Source organism: Triturus cristatus, chromosome 11, assembly GCF_964204655.1.
Source record: "Triturus cristatus chromosome 11, aTriCri1.1, whole genome shotgun sequence".
NCBI classification, from domain to species: domain Eukaryota; kingdom Metazoa; phylum Chordata; class Amphibia; order Caudata; family Salamandridae; genus Triturus; species Triturus cristatus.
In genome coordinates, this window is record NC_140594.1 from 360,523,812 (window position 1) to 360,548,988 (window position 25,177).

The 25,177-nt window shown below is 46.9% G+C and overlaps 1 protein-coding gene across 4 annotated transcripts in view; it reads right to left on the reverse strand.

The window, feature by feature from the left end:
* The window catches only part of CCDC117 (coiled-coil domain containing 117), a 158,380-nt gene that overhangs the window by 64,670 nt on the left and 68,533 nt on the right, over window positions 1–25,177 (reverse strand). For 2 of the 4 annotated variants that reach the window (XM_085633538.1, XM_085633537.1), the window contains exon 3: window positions 9,874–9,933. The exons of the other annotated variants lie outside the window; for them this stretch is intronic. In XM_085633538.1, coding sequence (XP_085489664.1) covers window positions 9,874–9,933 — 60 coding nt within the window. The remainder of the gene's footprint in view (window positions 1–9,873; window positions 9,934–25,177) is intronic. 4 annotated transcript variants of the gene reach the window in all.

Below are 25,177 nucleotides of genomic sequence, written 5' to 3' on the forward strand. Positions count from 1 at the left end.
GACATTTTTTCAGTTTGAAAATGCTTTATTGAAATGGGTTGCAATATAAATAATACATTGCAACAAACAAATAAGAACTTTTGTATGATTCCAAGAGAACATGCATAATATAAGAAGCAGTACATAACAGCATATATTGTAATATACATATTGTAATGTAGTTAGAAGTAATGTATAAAATAGCATTTTTGTAAAAGTTTTTGAATGAGGAAAGAAGGGGGAAAAAAGAAAAGGAAAAGAAGGTAGGGGTAAAAGAGAAAAGATACCAAAAACCTAAAATCAAATGAAATACAAATAAGATTTGACTAATTGAAGCCTATTAAGAACATCCTGCTAAAACGTATAATACATTCTAGGTAGTTTGAACAAAATGTGTGGATTTGAAGGAGAAATGTAATTCTTGGAAAGAAATGATGTAAAAGGCAACCATAACAAATCTTTCTTGATGAGAGCCACGTGGAACATAAAGAAACAGAGTCTAATCTAGGGGTAGGACATAATAAAATTCCACCATTTAAGAAAAGTGACGCTTGTGGCAGTAATTATTATAAAGTGATGGCAAGGAGTAAGTCAACAAACTTTCCGACCACAACCTTACGCAAAACAGGAGATGAACCACCTAGAAAAATAAGTTACTGAAGTCAAACAAATTCCTTGTCTCAAACTTATAACCAAAATTAACTAAAATATGGAAATCCAAAAACATATGCAACACATTACTGTTTTCATTATTACATGACCAGCAGTTACTGTCTGACAATTTATATTTTGTGTGTATATAGATATATATATATATATATTTATTTTTTTATTTTTTGTGTGGTGCTGCCTGACCGCGAATTAGAGTGCATCTTAGACCAGATTTTATTCCAGGTTGGATTTAGGAAAGACTGTTAAAGGTAATTTTCCCATTGTAATTCAATTGTGTTTTTTTTGTCAATCTTAAGAAACTATAGTTAGACCTTTATAGATGTAGGAAGCACTCACTTCAAGAGAAGTTCAAAGTAGGAGATACATCCGGTGAAGATTGCTGTGAGCGGTATATGAAATAAAAAAGGAGTAAGATTAAACGATGTATTTGAATATATTTAAAAACATGAAATTAGGGCAAACTAAATTTGTTTTGCAATTCTTGAAAGGTAAGAATATGATCATTTGAAAAAAGGTGGTCTATGTTTATAGGGATGAAATCTATTTGATAGCATTATAGGATTTAAATTGTTATTCTCCTATAGTACCTTTTTATTTTCAGTGCCAAATATAGACTTTTCAAAAGAAAGCAGGAAAGGTGGCAGATTGACTAAATCAGCATTAGGGAAACTATCAATTTGATGCCAATTCAGGAGCCTGCATTATGAGCCAAACCGAGATCAGACTGTTATGCACTCTAAGAATAAATCCATTCAAGAAAGATTATAGGGAGGGGGGGGGGGGTCGGAGAAGCAGCTCTCAAAGATGTGAGAACAATAATAAGAAAGGGTGCAATTTCAGGAAGGTGCATCAAATGACAGAATCTTGAAAGAATAAAGAAGTCATCAAAGTGAATGCTAAAGGTAAGAACAAAGTGATTGAGTGCAGTAATCAAAGTACTAGAAAGAAGTTTAGTATAGTCCAAGCTCAACTAGCTACCAATAATTGTTACAGTCATGGTATTTCTGAATTTTCAGCAAATAACAGAAATTGCCAAGCTGGGAAATCAGAAATGTTCTGGCTCTGGATTGACTGAGCATTTCGTAAGAGTTAACCATGTTAAAGAAAAGCAAGAGGCAAGAGCTGAGTGTTGCAATGGCAGAAAATGTGGGAGTGTTGTGATGGATTGTAAATTCTTGCAACAAACCTGTAAATGAGATGCATATTGCAGGGGCGGAGATACATATTGTAGTTGATTCAGGATCAACCTATACCATAGAGAAAAAAGAGGCATGAAGAAAAAGGTTGTTGCGTCTATAGAAGCATTAGAATCTAGGGACATTCATCTTGACAGGATTACGGGGGAACCATTCCTATGATGCGTTTTAGGTGTCACATTTGAGTTTAATGGTAGACGAGCTGAAGGAAAGCTGTATGTAGCAGAAAAAGGCCCTTCGGCTTTAGGATGAGTGAATAATAGAGATAATATTCTTGAATCCAATAGACTGGAGAAAGTGTTGGTAGTAGGCTGGAGTCTTGTATCAGAGGACACCTGAAAGAAATAATTCCCTCTTGTATTTTTTGATGGATAGGAAACTTGAAGGGCTTTCAGCTAAAAATAATGTTGAAATATAATGCTTGCCCAGCAATTTAAAATGTTAGGAAAATTCCTTTAGTGATAAGAAAAGAAAACCAAAAGCTTGAGTCCGGAATTGTTTACCCGATTAAGTCCAATGACTAGATTTCTCCATTGGTGGCGGAACAGCACAGCAACAGAAAATTAAACTGCGCCTTGCATGACTTGAATGAAAACATTTTGGTAGAAAGATTTCCTCTGCCAACGATTGTGGAGCTATTGGCTAAAATGAAAGGAAGCAATAATGTTTCCGTTGACTGACTTGTCTTCAGCTTACCATAAAGTGCCACTTCAAAAGGAGTAGAAGACTGATCACCTTTCTAACTCATGTATGATGTTTCAAATTTGTGAGTATGTCTTCTGGCCTAGTGTGGGCTGCAGGTGTTTTCCAAGTACTGATGCATCTAATTTTACAGAGTGTGGGCTTTCAAGATGAGATTTTGGTAATCGGGAAGAATGGGGTAGAGCACTACTTTAGACGCAATGTGTTAACCATTTCAGAAGAAAAGGGCCCAACAGGAGGATTTCATAAATAGAAATTTGCTACTCACTCGGTCACATATTATATGATATGAAATTAGTAATTAGTGTTAAACCTAAAAAGGAATTGTTTGAATCAGTAAAGAATGCGCCCAGTCTGGTAAAGAAGGATCCTTTCTAATCCTTATTAGGGTTAATTATGTATTATTACAAATTTCTAGAAGATTCTGCTGAGAAGGCACATGTGTTGAGACAACTGCTACAAAATAATTCTGAATCTGTCTGGAATGTAAACATATTGTAAACATGTTTATGAGAGCAAAAATAAATTATATCAGTGGAACGCCTCCCTTAAAGAAATATGATCCAAGTATCCAAAGTTTGATAACAACTGATGCAAGTTGTAAAAGTCCAGGCACTGTATTGACACAGCTGGTATATAATGGTAAAAAGCGGGAAATAGCTTTCGCCTCACACTGGTGATCACCTACTGCAGAACAATATTCAGTGATAGAGCACAAGACATAGGCATGTGTGAGGAATAAAGCATTTTATGCCTTTTGAATAAGGAAGAGATTTTTTTTATTTTAACTGATCACAAGCTGCTCACTAAAGTCCTTACTACAAGTGGTATGCAAAGACTGTCAGCACATATTGCCTAGCTTTCCTGGCCGAACAAGACTTACATTTTTAGGTGACATATGTACCTGGTATTAAAAATAGGGTGTCTAACTGCTTTAACAGGCCTCTGCTTCAGTTGAAAGAAAAACCTCGGAAGGATTATCAGGACTGCCAAGTAGCAAGTTTAAGTGTACAGGATAAAAAATGTATTACTCATGAAGAGTGGAGGGCTACGTATGAGAGTGACTAAGCTGGGTGACATGAAGGAAGGTTGGCCAAACAAAAGTAAATTGAACCCTACATTAAAAACATTTGGGAGGCCAGAAATGAGTTGGCTATGAAGAATGAGTTTTAGGAATGTTTGAGGAATTCTGCATGTGTGAATGATAGAAAAATGCAGCATTTAAGATGTATTGCCGGGTGTGGTAGAACGGGACACAGTAGTGACTTATTCTGTTGCTCTAAAAATCCTCCTTTTGAGGTCAGTGATTAGTTGTTAAAAGTATCTACGTATAAGCCTTTAATCAGATTTATTTTAAAGAACCATTGCTATAGAACTGTTTTTATTTGTATTTTACTGGCAGTTGGAGCAGACCTGAAAAGAAAGCAGACTGTACCGCAGGGTTGCTAATAAATCAGCAACTTACTGAATAAGCGTTGTGAATTTCTTCGTTTGGAGTTCACACCACATTATCAGCTGTTAGTATTAGTTTTCTGAAATGGTACTATACTGTTTTTAGTATTCGAGAAATTGAACAAAAGGTTTTGCCTGCAGTAGCTACTCTGTGAGATTGTCTCTACTTCGGAAAAGGTTTTCTGTGGATAAACAGTTCTGTATAGAAACTCTTAAATACATTTTGGGTTTTCTTTGATTGGCAGCACCTATCTTGTACATAATCTAACTAGTGCAGCAGGGGGCAGAAGGAACCTGACTAGATAAATACTTGTTATCCTGCCCCTCAACACTCCTCCATTGTCACTTAGTAGCTTTAATATCATTTTAATGGCTCCTGCGATCATTATGACATCAACAATAAGTGTGCTTTGACTTAGACAACCCACTCAGGGATTTTTTATTTTTCTATGCTGTCTTTTTCCTCAGCATTTAAGGCATTCAAAGTTGTGAAGGTCAGCATAAGATACCAGTTACTGAGATGCCTCGGCCGTGCAGGTTTCCCTGCTTAAGTAAGTCTGTAGGTTTGGGATTGCTGAAGGGACAAGGAGTGCTTTTCTCCTGCCATCCGCGACAGAGGCTGCACAACTCTGGTTCGAGAGAGAACACAAGTTTGGCATGCCACCGTAAATGAATCTTGCCCAATTAAAATATGTGCAAGAAGCAAGGCAGGCAAAGCCAACTTGCTCAGTAATGAATGCTAATGTTCTAACCAGATTTAAAATTTAAATTCCATTTGTCCATGCTGCAAATGAAATTGTAATAATAGCAGTACCAAATATAACAATAACTTATCGGAAAAAGCCTGTTTTCTTAAAATTAACAGTAAAATGTAAAGGTCAAATTGAATGTTATTCAAAATGAATGTTATTACCAAGATCCTCACGGACGCTTGCCCCTCAAGCAAAGAATAACAAGCATTGGCATAGCCCATAGGTCTCACCTTTGGGGCCTTATAAGTGTTTAGCCAGAGCTATTGACTTTGCCAATGTCTTCAAGCTGTGCTGTAGAGAAGTGTGGCTGCTGTGCAGCATGCTGAAAAGTTATAATAAAAAAGTGTCAGAAGCATTTTTGTTACCTTATATATGACCATGAAGGCATTATGTACAACTAAACGACCATATTAAAAAAATTCCTGTTTTCTTTTGTTCTTTCAATGCTGGCAACTTGTTACTGCCTATTCCAATGGTTGTTTGTTAAAGCTTTTTTTTGAGAGGGCATAAACAATCTGAGGGTGAAGGTTGGGAACTAGTACCTGTATTATAACACTAGCAGCGGCCAGACGCTAGGGGAGAATCAACAGATGCCAGATTCCGAGAGCAGGCTGAGGTGGTGCTGAATGATTCTGAAGTGGTAGTGGTGGTGGTGGTGGTGACTGGTGCAGAGACGATGCTGAGGTGATGCTGAATGATACTCAGGTCTTGCTGGGTGATGGTGATGTGGTGGTGTACTAGTGCAAATGCGATGCTGAGTGATACTGATGTGGTACTGAGTGATACTGTGGTGACGCTGAGTGATGCTGTGGTGGTGCTGAGTGATGCTGTTGTGGTGCTGAGTGATGCTGTGGTGGTGCTGAGTTATATTGTTGTGGCACTGAGTGATGCTGTGGTGGCGCTGAGTGATGCTGTGTGATAGCAGGGCAGGACCGCTTTACTCCGTGCTCCGCGCACGCATTGTCCTCCTTTCCAACCGTACGTCAATAGATATTTAAAAGCAGATTTGTTTCTCCTAAAATATACTTCAAACCATCTGCCAGCTGGGGGCATTCGCAGACAAAGAACGGGCCCTCGAGGAGAACGAACTGCAAGAATGAGACTATGGGCGAGAGATACGCCAACCCCCAGCCCGCCAACCCCCAGCCCGCAGACTCAGCCATGCACATAGATGCGCGCGCGCGCCCGCAGCCACACACGGCACAGACGCAAACTACGTGCGCAGCAGGAAGCAAACGTGGCACGCATAGATAGGTAAATACACAGCAACTTACCCCACGTCAACACGAAAACCACATCACACAAAGCAAACGTGGAATGCACAAGTACACAAACACGCACACCCCGACAGACCCCGCACAGAGAGACAAACCCCACTGACTATATGCCACACGAAGAAAAAGTGACAGTGAGACAGGCCTACCTTACATCGAGAGACAACATCGACTAAACAAAGCAAATGTGCCATGCACAACTACACAAAGATGCACACCCCGACGCTCCCTACACAGACACAAACCCCACATACGGTACATCACGCAAAGCAAAAGTCACACACATAAACGGCCTACCCCACATCCAGACAAAATGCAGACTACACAAAGCAAATGTGGCATGCACGTACATACCAACATTACCCACATATGAACTACACACACAGCAAAGAAGGCAAATGCGACATCGCATACCACACATGAAAATCACTCCACACTCATGCGACATACTTTAACACACGCCACATACAAGGACAGCAGGCCATATGAAGTTCATTCCAAAAAGGCACACTTTACATAGGTCACACTAAACCCATCGCACATATTATACAGACTTATTTGTAAGCACGCCACATAACATAGATGTTACACACAGCAAGCAGCGCACGCTTCACATACCTCTCCCCACATCTGACACTAATCAAACTAATACACTAAGTGCATAACACATAAAAACACAACGTGCAGCACCTACGTGCACCACATATACCACACACACACACACACCGCTCTTCCCAGACAGACACAGACCAAACAACAGCCCCCAGAATACACACACGAGCATCAGATATGCAGCACAAACACATAACATACATCATGCGCACCTACTCTCAAGTAGTCCACGCACGCATAGGGCCCCCCAGAATGCGCATCACATACATGCATACAGTGCTACAACAGTACAAGGTACAGCACTTGCGTAAGCCTCGAAGAGACACAAACATAAATACGAGACATGTTTGCAAATACAAACTTTTTGTTTGAATTCATCATTTCAAGGTACGAGTTGTACACCAGTCACTCTCAGACGGACCCACCAATTTGAGGAAAACAATTTCTGCGCACGAAGGAAGCGTTCTGGTATTATTTTATGAGCCTTTGGTGGAACATGATTCTTTCCGGTACTATCGATTGAAACACGAGCATCACTGGTACGACCAAGCTTAGAAAGAGGCGGAAGGGGCTGCGTTGTGCCGGAAGCCAGAGGACCAGCGTGCGGCTTGAAGGCCGAGGCAACGGGCGAACGCCTGTGCTTACTTACCACAGCCCTGAGGACAAAGTCCTTTCCTTTCTCCACTCACCCGACAGTGCCTACCTGCCCGGTTTATGTCCAGGCGCCAAATATCCGTGTCAACCTTTGAGAAATACCAACCACGCGACTGAGCGTCAGTATCTAATTTGGAATGGAAATATTTGTTTATTGGCTATTAATTAGTATTCTGCAATACGCCGGGTATTATTGTTAGTATAATAATAATTATTATTATTTTTATTATGATTAGCAAAATAGTCATGCTAATAACCACAATAATTAATTAGAGCACTATATAGCATAACAAGAGTGACAATAATATAAGAATAGCAGCGCTATACTAACACCTTCATGCACTTCTTATTGCTACATTACTATCCTTCTCAGCACTTATATTTGCACTGCCATTCTCACCATTACTTGAATAATATACCTCTGAACTGCCTTGTGATTTCCCTAGCGCAACAAGAGGGTCACTGGTGCCTGCGTGTCCATCTATATAGCAAATAAACATAATTTGTTTCACCGTTTGTGAAAAACCAGTAGCGCACAAACTGAGGAACATCTGAAAACGGTACTCAGCGCTAAGACCCATTCTTCTGATGTCTGAGCGCCAGTGTGCGCTGGAGCAGTTTATGTCAGACTTAGGAGCGAGGCTGAGCCTGTCCTGCAGAATGTCACAGAGACACGATGGTGTCTCTGACTCTGCCCCCGACCTAGCGGCGCGAACAGAAGCTGCGGTCCATCCGCCTGTTTATCACAAGCCGCACGTACGTACAGAAGGGCGAAGAAACAGAGAAAGGGAGAGAGGAGGGGACAAGAAAGAGAGCGAGAGAAGAACGGCTGTGGGACAGAGAAACAAGGAGAGATGTCAAAAAGAGTGAGGCGAGAGGGTAATAGAGCAAGAAAGAACAAGAGCGACAGAGAATGGAAGCAACAGAACACAGGAGAAAGAGAATAGAAAAAGGGAAAGGCAGAGGGAAGCATGCAAAGACAGGTAAAACAAGCATTGGTCGCGCGGCCGTCAAAGTGAAAGTGATCGCGATCGCGGGCTGTAAGGGTGCCCGCGAGCGATGCACTTAATGAGCCATGACGAGAGAGGAAAGCCAGATGGCGCCTCTGCTCGTAACTGTGCACGTAACCGCACGCTCTAGGCCACACAAAAAGCTGTGTTCGGCTTTTTAAAGCCCACTCACTAAATGTCTCGCCAGAGCAGCGCATTCGCTGGCTCAGGCAAGACCTAAAGAGCACAAAGTTCATGCAGAAAATACAAGTGCCTTGTCCAGCTCCTGCAACAGAGATGCAACTACAGGGTGAGGCTTGTGGGATGCAACATGTTTGCAAGAACTTCATTTTTCTTAAAGAAACAATCTTATGTAGGACAAAGGGATCCGGGCTCACCACCCCACATATCGGAAGATTAAAGGGACATCTGACATATAACTATGAGTACAACAATTAATTTTAGGGGAAGAGGAAAAAACAAGTGTCCCCTTTGATTACTTTACAGCAGTGAAGGTGTTTCACAAAACAAATCTACTTTGAACCATTGTGTGAGGCACTAGAGTCTGACTGGTGAGGTGGAACCTTGTCAAACTTTCAGTTCTGACACTTTTCTGCATAGATTTCAAACACGTCATAGAACTCACTCATCCCCCCGCCGGCGGATTCTATGGAGACCGGACTTTAGACCTGTGATGAGGCAGAAAGAGTGAGGAACGCCTGGTACGCCCAAAAGTGCATTATTGGAAGGATTTAGCGTGCCGCGAGCAGTATTAGGACTTTAAGCAACCAGTTGAGTGAAAAATCCTGTTCATTTTATGTACGGGTTGGTGAATTTACTTCTGAGTGCCTGTTACCCCGATTTTAAGGTGATGTAACTAGTAGCTGGCTTATTGGAAATTGCCACAGGTCCGATTGAGTTGCCCAGAGGCTTACAGTCAGCTACATCTGTCTGCTTCAAGTTTGCTCCCTTACCCTTGTCCTGAGGAGGCCGAGATGTAAATGAATGCCGAAACGCGTCCACGTCGACAGTTTTTTGACAAGAGGAGTCCAACTGGAATTGACAAAAAATGTCCTATGGTTGAAAGCACATTTGAACTAAGGTCTTTAGTGGGGAGGTAACCTTGTGTGCATAGAAGAAGACCTCAAAGTGTATTGCTTTTATTCAGTTTGAAAACACCGATTAATTTTCAATTGAGTGGGTAGTAGGAACTAATGAATTTTGTTTGTTGTTTTTTGTTGATTTGTGATGTATATGTTGTTTGCATATATGTTTGTATGTTTTACAAGAAAAACTAAAATAATGAAGAATATTTTCCCAAAAATGTGTCTGTGGTATGTGATTTGTTGTTTCGAATAAGGTATATGAATTAATGGCAGGCCTATGTACTGTTAATAGGGTTATATGAAGTCCCCTATGATTGAGTAGACATAGATATTTTTTCCTCCTTGCCAATTCCTTTCTCTCTACTTTTTGTAGTATTCTTACCCAGGTTTAGGAGGGTCATTTGGGTAAACCCCAACATATTTTTGAATAAACTTTCAGTCCTGACACTTTTCTGCATAAATTTCAAACACATCATAGAACTTACTCATCCCCCGCATGATTTTCATCTTCGAGCTTGTGTTTCTTGCCACATCGAAGGAAGTTCCTGTACAGAGAATAACAAACTAGTAAGTATGTTGGAATGCAACATAAATGAAGCACAAATATTCTTAGCAGATTACCCATTAGGTTTTCAAAAATGTCAGAAACTGAAGGACTCCGCAGGCACACGCCGGGAGCTTCTCTGTGCTATTTCTTTTTTAAAAAAAAAAACCTGAAATCTATTGTTTTTACTTGTGTGTGCTACTCTCCCTAAGCCCTCCTGAAACAGCCGTGAAGCGCTGCATAGCGCCGGCTGCAACGACCGATACCACGCCATTCAGGCGAGTCCCTGGGCCACGCCCACATCACAGGCCACGCCCCCTCCGCCAGGCAGCCTATAAAAACGCGCCTTGGTGAGCGCCGCCTCGAGAAACTGAAGGACTCCGCAGGCACACGCCGGGAGCTTCTCTGTGCTATTTCTTTTTATAAAAAAAAAAAACCTGAAATCTATTGTTTTTACTTGTGTGTGCTACTCTCCCTAAGCCCTCCTGAAACAGCCGTGAAGCGCTGCATAGCGCCGGCTGCAACGACCGATACCACGCCATTCAGGCGAGTCCCTGGGCCACGCCCACATCACAGGCCACGCCCCCTCCGTCAGGCAGCCTATAAAAACGCGCCTTGGTGAGCGCCGCCTCGAGAAACTGAAGGACTCCGCAGGCACACGCCGGGAGCTTCTCTGTGCTATTTCTTTTTTTAAAAAAAAAAAAACCTGAAATCTATTGTTTTTACTTGTGTGTGCTACTCTCCCTAAGCCCTCCTGAAACAGCCGTGAAGCGCTGCATAGCGCCGGCTGCAACGACCGATACCACGCCATTCAGGCGAGTCCCTGGGCCACGCCCACATCACAGGCCACGCCCCCTCCGTTGGCTACATCATGTGTTGCCACCGGAAGCGCAGCGGACGAGCGCAGCGGGAGCGCCGTTTGCGCGCCGAAGGCGTGCCTAAGGCGAGCCCGTCTGCGCCCGTCCGCGTCCCGGACGCGGCCAGCGCCAGCCCCCTTGCAGCTGCCCCCCTACCCTGTAACCGGCTGCGTGTTCCCTACTCTCGTGAGTATTTAATTGCACTGAACACTAAATCTTGCTCCTGTTCGAGTCAATGGGACCTGGCGGTTGCTGTTCAGTACACTTGTCAATCATGCTCATTCCGCTCTCAACCTACTCTACCAGCCTCCACACAGTGTGCTACTGACCCGTCTAGTCTCCGGGCCGGCTTGATCAATGCCAGATCTCTGGTAAAACATTCTAATGAAATATTCGAGCTACTAAGTGACAACGAGTTTGACCTTCTCTTTGTCACCGAAACATGGCTCAATGACACATGTAACCCAGTGATCGAACTTGCCATCCCACGTGGCTTTAAAATTATCAGACAAGACCGCCCCCTAGGCAGAGGAGGTGGCGTAGCAGCCATTTTTCGGGATAAATGGACCTTTTCTCTAGACCCTATGGGCCCATCCATTGATGCTGAGGTACTCCATTTTTCTCTCACTTTAGGGGCTCACTTTACCTTAGTTGGATCTCTGGTTTACCGACCACCTGGCCACGCAGGAAAATTTCTAGAGGCACTAGAGGACATGATAGTCCCACGTGCCCTGAAATACCCCACATATCTCCTTCTGGGGGACTTTAATATCCATGTGGACCAGCTTGATCTATCCGACACAGTTCGGCTAAACGATGCGTTTGCGATGGCCCAACTGAAACAGTGGATCAAGGCTCCCACTCACTCAGGGGGTCATGCCCTTGACTTAGTATGCACCAATTTTAATATAAATATGTCCGAACCTGAGAAATTAAACTGGTCTGATCACATGCTAATAAGATTCTCCTGGCCCTTGTCCCGCCCTGCTGAGACCAACCAATCTGTGGCTCATACACAGAAAATTAATTTAACTTCACTCTGTGACCATCTCGATACCTCTCGCCCCTCACTGCCTTCAGAAATTGAACCAGCAGTGAGCGTATTCAACTCATGGATTAAAGAAGGTGTTGCTCTCTCAACCAAATCAGGTCTCGTCTGTAGAGTTCGCTCCTCCCCTTCCAAACCCTGGTTCTCCAACACCCTCCGCGATCTTAAATCAGGCTGCAAAAAACTCGAAAGACGTTGGAGACAAGCATACCTCCCTGAGGCCAAGAAAGAACTTAGAACAGCTCAAAAGAAATACTATGCTGCAATTAAAGTGGCAAAAAGCTCATACTATGAAGGGCGTATTTCCAAGGCCAACAACAACAGCGCGGAAATCTTTGCTGTTGTTAAAAGCTTTGTCTCCCCTTGCGCCGCTCACCCTCTTCTAGCCTCATCGGCAAAATGGTGTGAAGAACTCTCTGTGTTTTTTGTGGAAAAAATCGATAAAATCCAAGATGATCTGCTCACTGTATGCAACAATTTCCCAGCCTCTATGACTACTCCCATTCCCACTATGCCCACTTCTACGGATCAGTTTGCCCTCTTCACTCCAGTGAATCCAACTGAGGTCGCGAAAATTCTGGCTACCCTAAAATCGGGTTCCCCAGCAGACCCCTGCCCAGCCAGAGTCCTTGCGGGCCTGGCTAACACAGTCGGCCAAGAGGTGACGCATATAGTGAACCTCTCCTTTTCCAGCGCCACAGTTCCAGCTTGCTGGAAACAGGCAAAACTGCTACCACTCCTTAAGAAAAATGGCCTAGATCCAAAAACTCCCGCTAACTTCCGACCCATCTCTTTACTGCCAGCTCTAACAAAGATTTGCGAAAAAGTTGCATTCTCACAGCTGGACCGATTCGTAGAAGACTCTCAAGCTCTCCACCCTGCGCAATCAGGTTTTAGAGCTGCCTTCAGCACAGAGACGGCCCTGGTTGAGGTCTCTGAGGCTATCCGGGAGTGCCTAGACGGAGGTGGCAGAGCGGCGCTGATTTTATTGGACCTCTCTGCCGCCTTCGATACGGTCCCTCACTCCCTCCTACTGACCAGACTAGCAGACATTGGCATAACTGGCCCTGCCCTCGGCTGGCTGAGATCTTTCTTAGATGACAGGTCCCAGCAAGTGTGGATGCCACCTTTCTCTTCCTCTCCCAAAAAACTCTCAACTGGCGTACCACAGGGCTCCACCCTGAGCCCCCTGCTTTTTAATGTCTATATGACCCCCCTTATCTATCTTGCGGAACAGCTGGGGGCCAAAATTATGGCCTACGCCGATGATACCCAGCTCTTGTTTACATGGCCCAAAAACAACCTTGACACGACGAGAGTCCAATTTTGCCTATCATCGGTCTTCCGCTGGCTGGCCTTGGCTCAACTTAAGTGCAATGAGAGCAAATCTGAGATTCTACTGTACGGCTCCTTCCCAGATAATTTCTATGATTCTCTCTGGCCCACCGATTTTCCCAGCCCTAAATACACAGGTGGACCTGCAAAAAACCTAGGAATCTGGTTCAGCAATAATCTCAGATTTGAAGATCACCTGAAAAAACTCACCGGAATCTGCTTTTCCACTCTTAAAACTCTACGCAGATTCCTTCCTTTGCTTCCGCGATCAGCTAAGGAGACGGTCATTCGCGCTCTGATATTATCCAGACTGGATTATGCGAATGCTCTCTACAGCGGACTCCCAGCCTATCTGATCCATCGCCTCCAAGTCATCCAAAATGCTGCGGTCCGGCTGCTGTTTAACATTCCCAGAAGATCTAGCGTTCGCCAACCACTCCGAGACCTTCACTGGCTTCCAGTGGCACAAAGGATCTTATTCAAGATTCTTGTGTTAGCATACCGAGCACTCCACCTAACAGGCCCAGCCTATTTGAGAAAAAGATTCTCTCTCTATGCCCCCAATCGCCCTCTCAGATCAAGCAACCTCTATCAAATGACTGTACCAAAGTTCAAATATAGCAGGCTTGGCGGACAATCCATTTCTGTTAGAGCAGCGAGAGCTTGGAATACCCTGCCTCTGCAATTGAGAACAGCCCCTTCCATCATGGCTTTCAGGAAAGGCCTAAAAACCTACCTATTCAACACCAATGCCTAAAGGCTGCTCCTCCCTTGCATTTACTGCGATCTGTCCCCTTCTTTTTTCTCTTCGCGCCAGGATACTATACTATTTAGTAGCAGAGCGCGTTATAAAAGCCTCTATAATAATAATAAATTACACTAATACTGTTTTAATTTGCACCACCATTAGCTTCAATATCATTGGTTAATTAAAACTAAAATTGGAATTAAAATACAATGTATTAGCTTCATACATTGACATGCACTTTGGCTTACACCTCCTACGCTCCCCATTCCACTCCTTGAAAGTTATTCCCGGAGCGGAGAAGGAATAAATGAGAACACTACACAACTCAAAAAAGCACCTGTGCTAAAGTCAAACTCTTACATGCCCTCTCTACGTTGCCTTGCAGCACTTATTTATCTCCCAAACTATACTAATGTTATGTGAATACAATAAAAGATGGCACAGACAGCATATGTGATGATTAGAACAAAGGGTTTAGGATTAGGTGTATGAAACAAATTGGCATGAGTAAGTAAGGCTTGATAAACTGTAGTTCATGTTGGGAATTTTCATCATATTCCTAATTTTCTGTGTTTCCTACTGTATACAACAAAATACTGAAAACTATTTTTGAATGGCATCTAAAAAATAAAATATGTAAAAGTATGCTTGGCTGGGTGGATTCACAAGTGGGCATCACAAAAGATTACCCGACCCACGTGAACTTTTTTTCGATCTCGCTTCTCTGTGCTGTACTACTTTCACAGTATTCATGTGCTTTTGCTATATTCCTTTTTTCTTTTCTTATTCATGTTGATTACTTTCTTGGTCGTTTGTATAATGACTGTTGGCCTGAAGATTTCTGGGTCGTTGAGCTTTGTATTTTTAATAGATGTTTAATTCATTGTTTATTGTTATTGACATATCTGTGCACAATTGGTTTTGCAAGAACACGGAAGCCATACATCTTTTGTTTACTTTTGAATTCATTCTGCAGTTCTAAGCAGGCTCCCCCATGATGATGCTACATATTGTTTCCCTCAACATACAAGGTCTCAACACACCCCTCATGCGCACGTTACTGGCAAACTGACTGCTTTGCAAGGAGGTGGATGTGGTACTATTAAAAGAGGCATTCGTACTGGTATTCCACTCAATTCCACTCCCGCCATACACGTAAGGCCCGGGGAATCGCTATTTTACTTCGTCACGATCCCTCATTTACCCTAGACGGCCTCGATAGAGACCATGAGGGACGACAAATAGGCATATGGGACATGCACGGCACTACACAACCGTGCATAGCTTCAATTTATGGTCTCCAATCATGACAGATGTCTTTTTCACAGACTTTTTCCCACTGCTTTCTCATTTCCACAGGGGCGCCATAGTGCTAGGAGGTGACTTTAACCTTGCCTGTGACCGCTCCCACCCCCTGCAAGGTGAACCTGATCCGATACCAGCTTTGACCCAAGGCATTCTATATTTAGCATTGATGGATGTTTGGTGTTCCCACAATGCTCAAGACAAGGACTTCACGTTTTAGTGTGCATAAAACATACTCCTAATTAGACTATTTTTTGACTTCACAGTTTCTAATGCCTAGTGTTGTTGACACTAAGATGGATGTGAGTCTAATCTCCGACCATGCTCTCATATGGTTGATAGTTAGTAATCTGACTCCTCAACGCCCATTTCCTCGCCCATGGATCTTAAACAATGTTACTCTCCAAAACCCAGTTCTCCGCAACCATATCAAAGACACTAGCGAACACTATTTTTCCTGATAACAATAAGAGGGATGTCTCCCCAGCGACTAAGGGGGGCTGTGAAGGGAGCTTAATTCCCATACGTCAGCCTTTGAACAGGCGAATAAGCTTCGTCAGCAGGCGTTAGAGGCTCAGATATGTCAGTCTGAGGTGCGTCACAGGGAGGGGGCTCCTATGGGACTATGCTGGACTTACAACAGCTTAGGGGACACCTTGGCTGATCATTCGGAGGGCAAAATCAAGGAGATTTACCTAAACCACCCCCCTATCATCCCCGAGTCTCATGAGCCCCTTCTCCTCTCACTGACTCACCCATTAGCTTGTGCAATTTCAAAGTAATCTCCACAGAAACTACCTTGAACCTTCTAAGCTCTATGAAGTCTTGCTCTACGTCAGATGTCTGCCCTCCCACAGTCCTGTCGAAACTGGCACCACAAATCTGATACCTAATTAATCTATCAATTACTTCTGGGAAAGTATCCTAAGACTGGAAGGCGGCCTTGATCAGACCCATTAAAAAAAAAATACCTTTTATCCACTGATCTAGCTAATTACCGCCTGTTAGAAACCGGGCAACCGGGTTAGCAGTCACCAGGTTTCCAGCACAACGGTAGCTTGGCTCGAGCGGTTGGGGGTCAGGCACCGTGTTAAGCGTACGTCACACCCACACAATAACCATGCGTTCATCCGTTCCAAAAACGACACTACACCGTAAAAAATAATGCAAGTCAAGTTGAAAATATATATGTCTTTATCTTATTTTCCTTAGTTGCAGGTTTCATTACATAAATACAATACAATAAGATTTTCCCTTAAAAGAGCAGGTCAAATAAATAATGCTACTTTGGAATTTCAATAAATAGGTTCAGGTCATCATTAAGCAAAGGATAAATAGATATGCAATAAATACCGACGGCAAATAAATACAGTCAGACAATAAATACAGTGCAAGAATAAATTAGTGGAAGACAATAAATAAAGCACCCTCAATAAATAAAGTAAAGCAATCAATGACAGTTACAGATCAGATCACTTTCATGAGGTAACTTGGTCTTACTTTGCCCATACACAGCTCGTGGTCATTTGGATGGCATGGGGGGTGTCCCACCTAGATTGGTCAAGGCTGGGACCTAAGCTGAGGCAGAACAAGGGTAACCTAAAGATCTGGCCCTCCAAACTACACAGCCCCTCACAGATGTCACTGCACCAGTCTTAGTTCACCCCTGGCACTCCCAGGCTGGTTCTAACACCCCTCTAGCCCCTAGAATGGTCTTTTAGGGCTCCACGGGGCCTCAGACGCCCCCTCTACCACTTACTGCCCTTTTCACGATGATCGGCTCCGCTCGGCACCGTGTCGACGCCGTGAGGCGGCTCCGGATCGATGTCGCTGGGCGGTCTCGACTCGATGTCGCTGGGCGGTCTCGACTCGATGTCGCTGGGCGGTCTCGACTCGATGTCGCTGGGCGGTCTCGACTCGATGTCGCCTTCCGGCGTCGCAGGGACACGGTCTCCCCGCTTCCGGGTGTCTCCGGAGTGCGATCTCCACTCCCGACCTCTGGCGCGCTTCACCTCAGTTTCCGGCGACTCCGGTGGGCGGACTTCACTCCCCCGTCGACGCCTCACCTCGACCTCGGGTGAGTCTCCACTCGACCTCCGGCGCCTCTCCACGACCTCCGTCGGCGCCCTCACCTCGACCTCGGGTGACTCCCTACTCGACCTCTGGTGCCTCTCCAGGACCTCCGTCGGCGCCCTCAATCGACCTCTGGCGGCTCCGGGTACGACGTCTGCTTTCTGTCAGCGCCGCTTCTCGACCTCAGGACCCAGGTCTCCAGGCTTCTCGACGTCAGGACTTCAGGAGGACACTGCTAACAGGTCAGGAACTTGCTGTTCTTCCTCTTTAAGGCCTGTTTCAAATGTTCAGTTCCTTAAGATGGTTCTTCTGGTCTTGGTCCCACACAGGGCTTTAGGCTGGGCTTGGTCAGTAGGGACTAGCATCAAGGGTGGGTTTCTGGACCCCACTCCAAGCACTGGTTTCCACCCCTGCTGCCTTACTCCGACCTCCTTCTATCTCTGTCCTCTCTCTTCTCCAGTCAGTTGCCAACTGCCACTCTGAGATGGCCTCCCAACATTCTAAACTGCCTCCCACTGTCACAGGGTTCTAGAATGTTACAGAAGGTTCTAGAAACCTCCAGTGGGTTCTGGTGATGTCACAGGTGACAATGGGTGGCCACCATTTTGTGTCTCGGGCCCTCAGACAGAAGTTCCAGGGGTAGGGAAAATGGCTCCCTGACCCTGCATCAACACTAAAAAGTCTGGTGGTTCCCAAAAAGGAAAAATTATAACAGGGTTTGAGGCAAAAGTGGGACAAAATAAATAATGATGAGGAGGGACCACCCAAAGGGCTGACAGGTCTAACACGCGTCCCCCCCAGCTGAAAGTGGGGAGAGCTACCCAACCCCTTGGGAGTTCTCATCACTAAGGCGGAAATACCTTGAGAGACCGTCTGCATTGGCGTGGTCCACTCCAGGCCGATGTTCCACCTGAAAGTCCATTCCCTGTAGGGAGATAGACCACCTTAGCAACTTGGGATTCTCCCCCTTCATCTGCATCAGCCACCGAAGGGGTCTGTGGTCGGTCTGAACTAGGAAGTGCGAGCCAAACAGGTATGGCCGCAACTTCTTCAGAGCCCATACCACTGCAAAGGCTTCACACTCTATTGCACTCCACTTCTGTTCCCTGGGAAGTAGTCTCCGGGATAGGAAGACCACGGGTTGATCCAGACCCTCTTCATTGAGTTGCGATAACACTGCCCCAATGCCATGTTCCGATGCATCCGTCTGGACAATGAACTCCTTGGAAAAGTCTGGGGCCCTTAAGACCGGGGCCTCGCACATGGCTTGCTTCAGTTTCACAAAGGCCTGCTGGCAAGCCTCCGTCCAGACTACCCGTCGAGGTTGTTTCTTGGACGTAAGCTCCGGGAGGGGGGCCACAATGGTCCCATACCCCTTCACGAAGCGGCGGTAATATCCGGTGAGGCCCAGAAAAGCTCGGACCTCAGTCTGAGTCTTGGGGGGTTCCCAGGCCATGATTGCCTCGATTTTTGCCTGGAGGGGTTGCACCGCTCCCCTACCCACCAAGTGTCCAAGGTACACTACCGACCCCTGCCCGATCTGGCATTTACTGGCCTTGATCGTTAAACCAGCTTGCTTCAGGGCCTGGAGAACAGTTTGCAGGTGACGCAAGTGATCCTCCCAGCTGTTACTGAAGACGGCAATGTCGTCCAGATAAGCAGCAGAGAAACTCTCCATTCCAGTGAGGATCTGGTTCACCAGACGCTGAAACGTGGCAGGTGCGTTCTTGAGCCCAAAGGGCATCACGCAGAACTGGTAGTGGCCCTTGGGCGTGGAGAAGGCTGACCTTTCCTTAGCTCCATCAGTCAGAGAGATCTGCCAGTACCCGGAAGTAAGGTCAAAGGTACTCAGATATTGGGCAGCTCCCAGCCGGTCAATCAATTCATCCGCTCTTGGAATCGGATGAGCATCAGTCTTGGTTACTGAGTTCAGTCCCCGGTAGTCCACACAGAACCTCAGTTCCGGTTGGGCTCCCGGTGGTGCAGCTTTTGGTACTAGTACCACCGGACTGGACCAGGGGCTGCTAGAAGGTTCAATCACTCCTAGCTCCAGCATCTTAGTGACTTCACTGTGAATGCTGGCCTTCACCTTGTCTGTCATCCGGTAGATCTTTGACTTCACAGGTGGGCTGTCTCCGGTGTCCACGTCATGGACGCACAGGTGAGTCCTACCCAGAACAAGGGAGAACAACGAAGAGTACTGCCCCAGGACCTGGCGGCAGTCCTCCTGCTGTTCAGGAGTTAGGGATGGGGAGAGAATCACTCCCTCCACCGACCCATCCTTTTCTTGAGACGCAAATAAGTCGGGGAGAGGCTCGCTTTCCACGTCCTCTGCTCCGTCAGTCACCATTAACAATATGACATCGGGCCTCTCATGGTGGGGTTTGAGGCGGTTGGCATGCAGCACCCGTAGGGGCTGACGAGGGGTCTTCAGATCCACCAAGTAGGTAGCCTTACCCTTCTTCTCCAACACCTCAAAGGGTCCTGACCAGCGATCCTGGAGGGCGCTAAGCTCTCCTGGTTCGATCACCCACACCTTCTGGCCAGGCTCCAACTCCACCGGGTGAGCATTGTGGTCATACCACGCCTTCATCACTGCTTGGCTGGCTTCCAAGTTGTCAGAAGCTTGCTTCCACAACTTAGCCATTTGGCTCCGGAAGGCCAGCATGTAGCTCACCACGTCCTGGGGAAGCTTTCTGGGAGTTCTTTCCCATCCGTCTCTCACCAGGCTGAGAGGTCCACACACAGGGTGCCCATACAAAAGCTCGAAGGGGCTGAAGCCCACTCCCTTCTGTGGCACTTCCCTGTAAGAAAACAATAGACAGGGTAGGAGGACGTCCCATTTCCTCCGCAGGCTTTCAGGCAGACTTCTGATCATGCCTTTCAAGGTTTTATTGAACCTCTCCACCAGACCATTGGTCTGGGGGTGGTAAGGAGTGGTGAACCGGTAGGTCACTCCACACTCCTTCCACATCGCCCGCATATATGCTGACATGAAGTTGGTCCCCCTGTCGGACACAACTTCCTTGGGAAAACCCACTCGGGTAAAGATTCCCATCAGGGCCCTAGCCACAACAGGTGCAGTAATGGTCCTCAGAGGTATAGCCTCTGGGTACCGTGTGGCATGATCCACCAGAACCAGGATAAACCTGTGACCAGCTGTAGTAGGCGGATCTAACGGACCCACAATGTCGATGCCCACCCTTTCAAAGGGGGTGCTAACGACAGGAAGTGGTTCCAGGGGAGCTTTCAGCTTCACCCCTGTTTTCCCACTGGCTTGACAAGACACGCACGTCCGGCAGTAGGTGTCGGACGACACTTTCATCTGAGGCCAATAAAAGTGTGGGACAAGCCGGGCAAAGGTCTTGTCTTGCCCCAGGTGTCCTGCCAAGGGGATCTCATGAGCCAATTCCAGAAGGAAGGCTCGGTAACGTTGAGGGACAACCAAGGCCCGTGACGATCCGTGCATGGGTGCCTTGGGTTCACTGTAGAGGAGGCCATCCTCCCAGTAAATGTGGTAGTTCCCCTCAACGTTCCCTGCTGCCTGGGCTTCGGCCTGTCGCCTCAGTCCCTCAAGGGTAGGACACTCCTTCTGGCCCTTGCAGAATTCCTCCCTGGTCGGCCCTCCCTCCACGTGCCACTCGGCCGGGATGGGTATGTTCTCCAGTTCGGTAACATCCCCCCCAGCGGACTCCTGGTCCACCACCTCCGGTGGCCTATCCGTCACACGGGGCGCGGGTGCCGAGGCGGTTCTTCCCTTGATTGGCAGCCGGCGGTGCCTTTGTTCCAGGCTCCCGCCTAAACGAACTCCCCCTCCGGGTAGTCGCAGACCTTGTGCTGACACAGGCCCAGTCAGGTGTACCCAGCATCTCAGCATGAGTCCGGTATTCCACCTCTTTCCAAGCATTATGCTCCATGTCATTCCCCAGCAGACAATCGACTGGCACGGCAGGGCTTACGGCAACTCGAAGCAACCCTGCAACCCCTTCCCATTCAAATGGAACCTCGGCCACCGGATAGTGGCCCATTCTGCCGTCAGCCATCGCGGCAGGGTGGAGCACATCGGGAATCACCTGCTCTGGAGACACCAGTTGGCTACGTACCATAGTCATACTGGCTCCTGAGCCTCCCCTCTTTGGCCGTTGATGGTGACCCACTGCCCATACTTTGTGGTATTTGCGGGCACCTGGATCTTAGGAACCATCTCTCGTTCTCCCAGGGACACTAAAGTGACACCCGCCCACTCCCTTCCCTTATCTAAAGGCATCTCCTCCCCGAGCACTACACTAGCTACTCCGGGGGCCTTTCCTCCGATGGGAGGGGGTGGTCTTTTCGGGCACTTCACATCTCCCTTATAGTGTCCGACACCACCGCACTCGTAGCAATGGACAACCCTTGGCTGCTGACTCTGGCCAGGATTAGGGTTTCTGGGTGGGTTAGCCCTAGGGGTGAATCCCGTTCCCTTCCCTTGGAAACTATTTTAGGGGCCTTTAGAGAACTCCGTTTTCTTTTCCCCTCCCTCTTTCTTCTGGGGGGCGCCCTGTCCGGTCTTTTGAGAGTCCCCTCCAGTCCCCCTTGTGGACACCCGGGTACTAGCCCAAATGTCCGCCTCCTCAGCAAGCTTCCGGGGTTTGGTCAGCTTGCTATCCACCAGGTGTTGACGCAGTTCGGGGAAACATTTTTCGAGCAGGTGTTCCTTCAACATCAAATCAAACAACCCCTCGTAGTCCCTCACCTCGCTGCCCTGTATCCAACCCTCTAATGCCTTCTTTGCATAGTCCAGGAAATCCACCCAATTCTGTGTGCCCAGTTTGTGGCTACCCCGGAACTTCTGTCTATACTTCTCGGGTGTTAGTCCAAACTTCCTCACGAGCGCCACTTTCATGGTGGGGTAGTGGGTCTGCTCATCCTGCTCTAGGGCCAATAATGTATCCCTGCCAGCTGGAGGCATGTATTTGTACAATCCCCCTCCTCAATATTTCTCTGGAACCCCATGGACTCTTAAAGAGACCTCATAGGCCGCTAGCCACTTGGGGATATCATCTCCCGCACTATAGCTGGCTACTATGTCTTTTGGCAGATAGGGTTTGGGTTCCCTGGTGATTTCTTGGTCTTTGCTGCCACCATTAGGAACAGTTTGTGCCCCGACTCGTAGGATCTGGAGATCTATCTCCTTGAGCCTCAACTCGTGAGCCATCCTCCGTTCCTCCTTCTCTTTCTCCAGCTCCGCCAACTTCCATGTGAGCTGTCTTTTCCCCCTCCGGTCAGTTAATTCTACTTCTGATAAGCCGCCACTAGAGACACTGCTGCCCTTCCTTGAAAGTGTTCTGGGCCCCTCTACTAGGTTCCCCACCTCAGGTTGGTACAAACCAGCCCCCTCGCAGTCAGTCTCTCCATCCCTGTCCTCCTTTTCAGCCTTACTTTCTCGTCGTGCCTCTCCCAAAGCCCTCAAGCTGGTTTGGAGCTCACCCTTCTTTGCACCTTGGGGACAAAACACCCCCTCTCGCTCACAAAACTCTCTGAGTTGGGCCACAGTGTAGGTTTCCACATCCTCCAACACAAACTCCATTTTGCCCACTCAGGATAGAAGACAGTTGCTTACAGAAGCTATGCAGGGGGGTACCTTTTGTAATACCTCCTCCCACCACCAGAAGTAAATTTGGAAAAACAAAACTCAAAATTAGGAAGTCCGCTTGGAGAAAACTCCCGGTGTAGGCCTATGGACTACCCACAGTTATTGTCGAGTGGACGCAAGCACAGCTCTATCCCACCGCTGAACACCAATTTTATGTTGGAAACCGGGCAACCGGGTTAGCAGTCACCAGGTTTCCAGCACCGTGGTAGCTTGGCTCGAGCGGTTGGGGGTCAGGCACCGTGTTAAGCGTACGTCACACCCACACAATAACCATGCGTTCATCCGTTCCAAAAACGACACTACACCGTAAAAAATAATGCAAGTCAAGTTGAAAATATATATGTCTTTATCTTATTTTCTCTTAGTTGCAGGTTTCATTACATAAATACAATAAGATTTTCCCTTAAAAGAGCAGGTCAAATAAATAATGCTACTTTGGAATTTCAATAAATAGGTTCAGGTCATCATTAAGCAAAGGATAAATAGATATGCAATAAATACCGACGGCAAATAAATACAGTCAGACAATAAATACAGTGCAAGAATAAATTAGTGGAAGACAATAAATAAAGCACCCTCAATAAATAAAGTAAAGCAATCAATGACAGTTACAGATCAGATCACTTTCATGAGGTAACTTGGTCTTACTTTGCCCATACACAGCTCGTGGTCATTTGGATGGCATGGGGGTGTCCCACCTAGATTGGTCAAGGCTGGGACCTAAGCTGAGGCAGAACAAGGGTAACCTAAAGATCTGGCCCTCCAAACTACACAGCCCCTCACAGATGTCACTGCACCAGTCTTAGTTCACCCCTGGCACTCCCAGGCTGGTTCTAACACCCCTCTAGCCCCTAGAATGGTCTTTTAGGGCTCCACGGGGCCTCAGACGCCCCCTCTACCACTTACTGCCCTTTTCACGATGATCGGCTCCGCTCGGCACCGTGTCGACGCCGTGAGGCGGCTCCGGATCGATGTAGCTGGGCGGCCTCGACTCGATGTCGCTGGGCGGTCTCGACTCGATGTCGCTGGGCGGTCTCGACTCGATGTCGCTGGACGGTCTCGACTCGATGTCGCTGGGCGGTCTCGACGTCGCCTTCCGGCGTCGCAGGGACACGGTCTCCCCGCTTCCGGGTGTCTCCGGAGTGCGATCTCCACTCCCGACCTCTGGCGCGCTTCACCTCAGTTTCCGGCGACTCCGGTGGGCGGACTTCACTCCCCCGTCGACGCCTCACCTCGGGTGAGTCTCCACTCGACCTCCGGCGCCTCTCCACGACCTCCGTCGGCGCCCTCACCTCGACCTCGGGTGACTCCCTACTCGACCTCTGGTGCCTCTCCACGACCTCCGTCGGCGCCCTCAATCGACCTCTGGCGGCTCCGGGTACGACGTCTGCTTTCTGTCAGCGCCGCTTCTCGACCTCAGGCCCCAGGTCTCCAGGCTTCTCGACGTCAGGACTTCAGGAGGACACTGCTAACAGGTCAGGAACTTGCTGTTCTTCCTCTTTAAGGCCTGTTTCAAATGTTCAGTTCCTTAAGATGGTTCTTCTGGTCTTGGTCCCACACAGGGCTTTAGGCTGGGCTTGGTCAGTAGGGACTAGCATCAAGGGTGGGTTTCTGGACCCCACTCCAAGCACTGGTTTCCACCCCTGCTGCCTTACTCCGACCTCCTTCTATCTCTGTCCTCTCTCTTCTCCAGTCAGTTGCCAACTGCCACTCTGAGATGGCCTCCCAACATTCTAAACTGCCTCCCACTGTCACAGGGTTCTAGAATGTTACAGAAGGTTCTAGAAACCTCCAGTGGGTTCTGGTGATGTCACAGGTGACAATGGGTGGCCACCATTTTGTGTCTCAGGCCCTCAGACAGAAGTTCCAGGGGTAGGGAAAATGGCTCCCTGACCCTGCATCAACACTAAAAAGTCTGGTGGTTCCCAAAAAGGAAAAATTATAACAGGGTTTGAGGCAAAAGTGGGACAAAATAAATAATGATGTGGAGGGACCACCCAAAGGGCTGACAGGTCTAACACCGCCATATTTCCCTCCTTCCTTCGTTGGCTAAGATACTGGAAAAGCATATCAATCATCAACTGACAACCTATCTTGAGACCAACAGGCTTTAAACTTCTCCACAGTACCGAGTCAGCCTTGCTTGAGGACACAGACCATATTAAATGCTCGCATGATGCTAATGTCCCGACAATATTAATTTTGTTAGACTTGTCAGCAGCATTTGATACAGTGTATCATCCC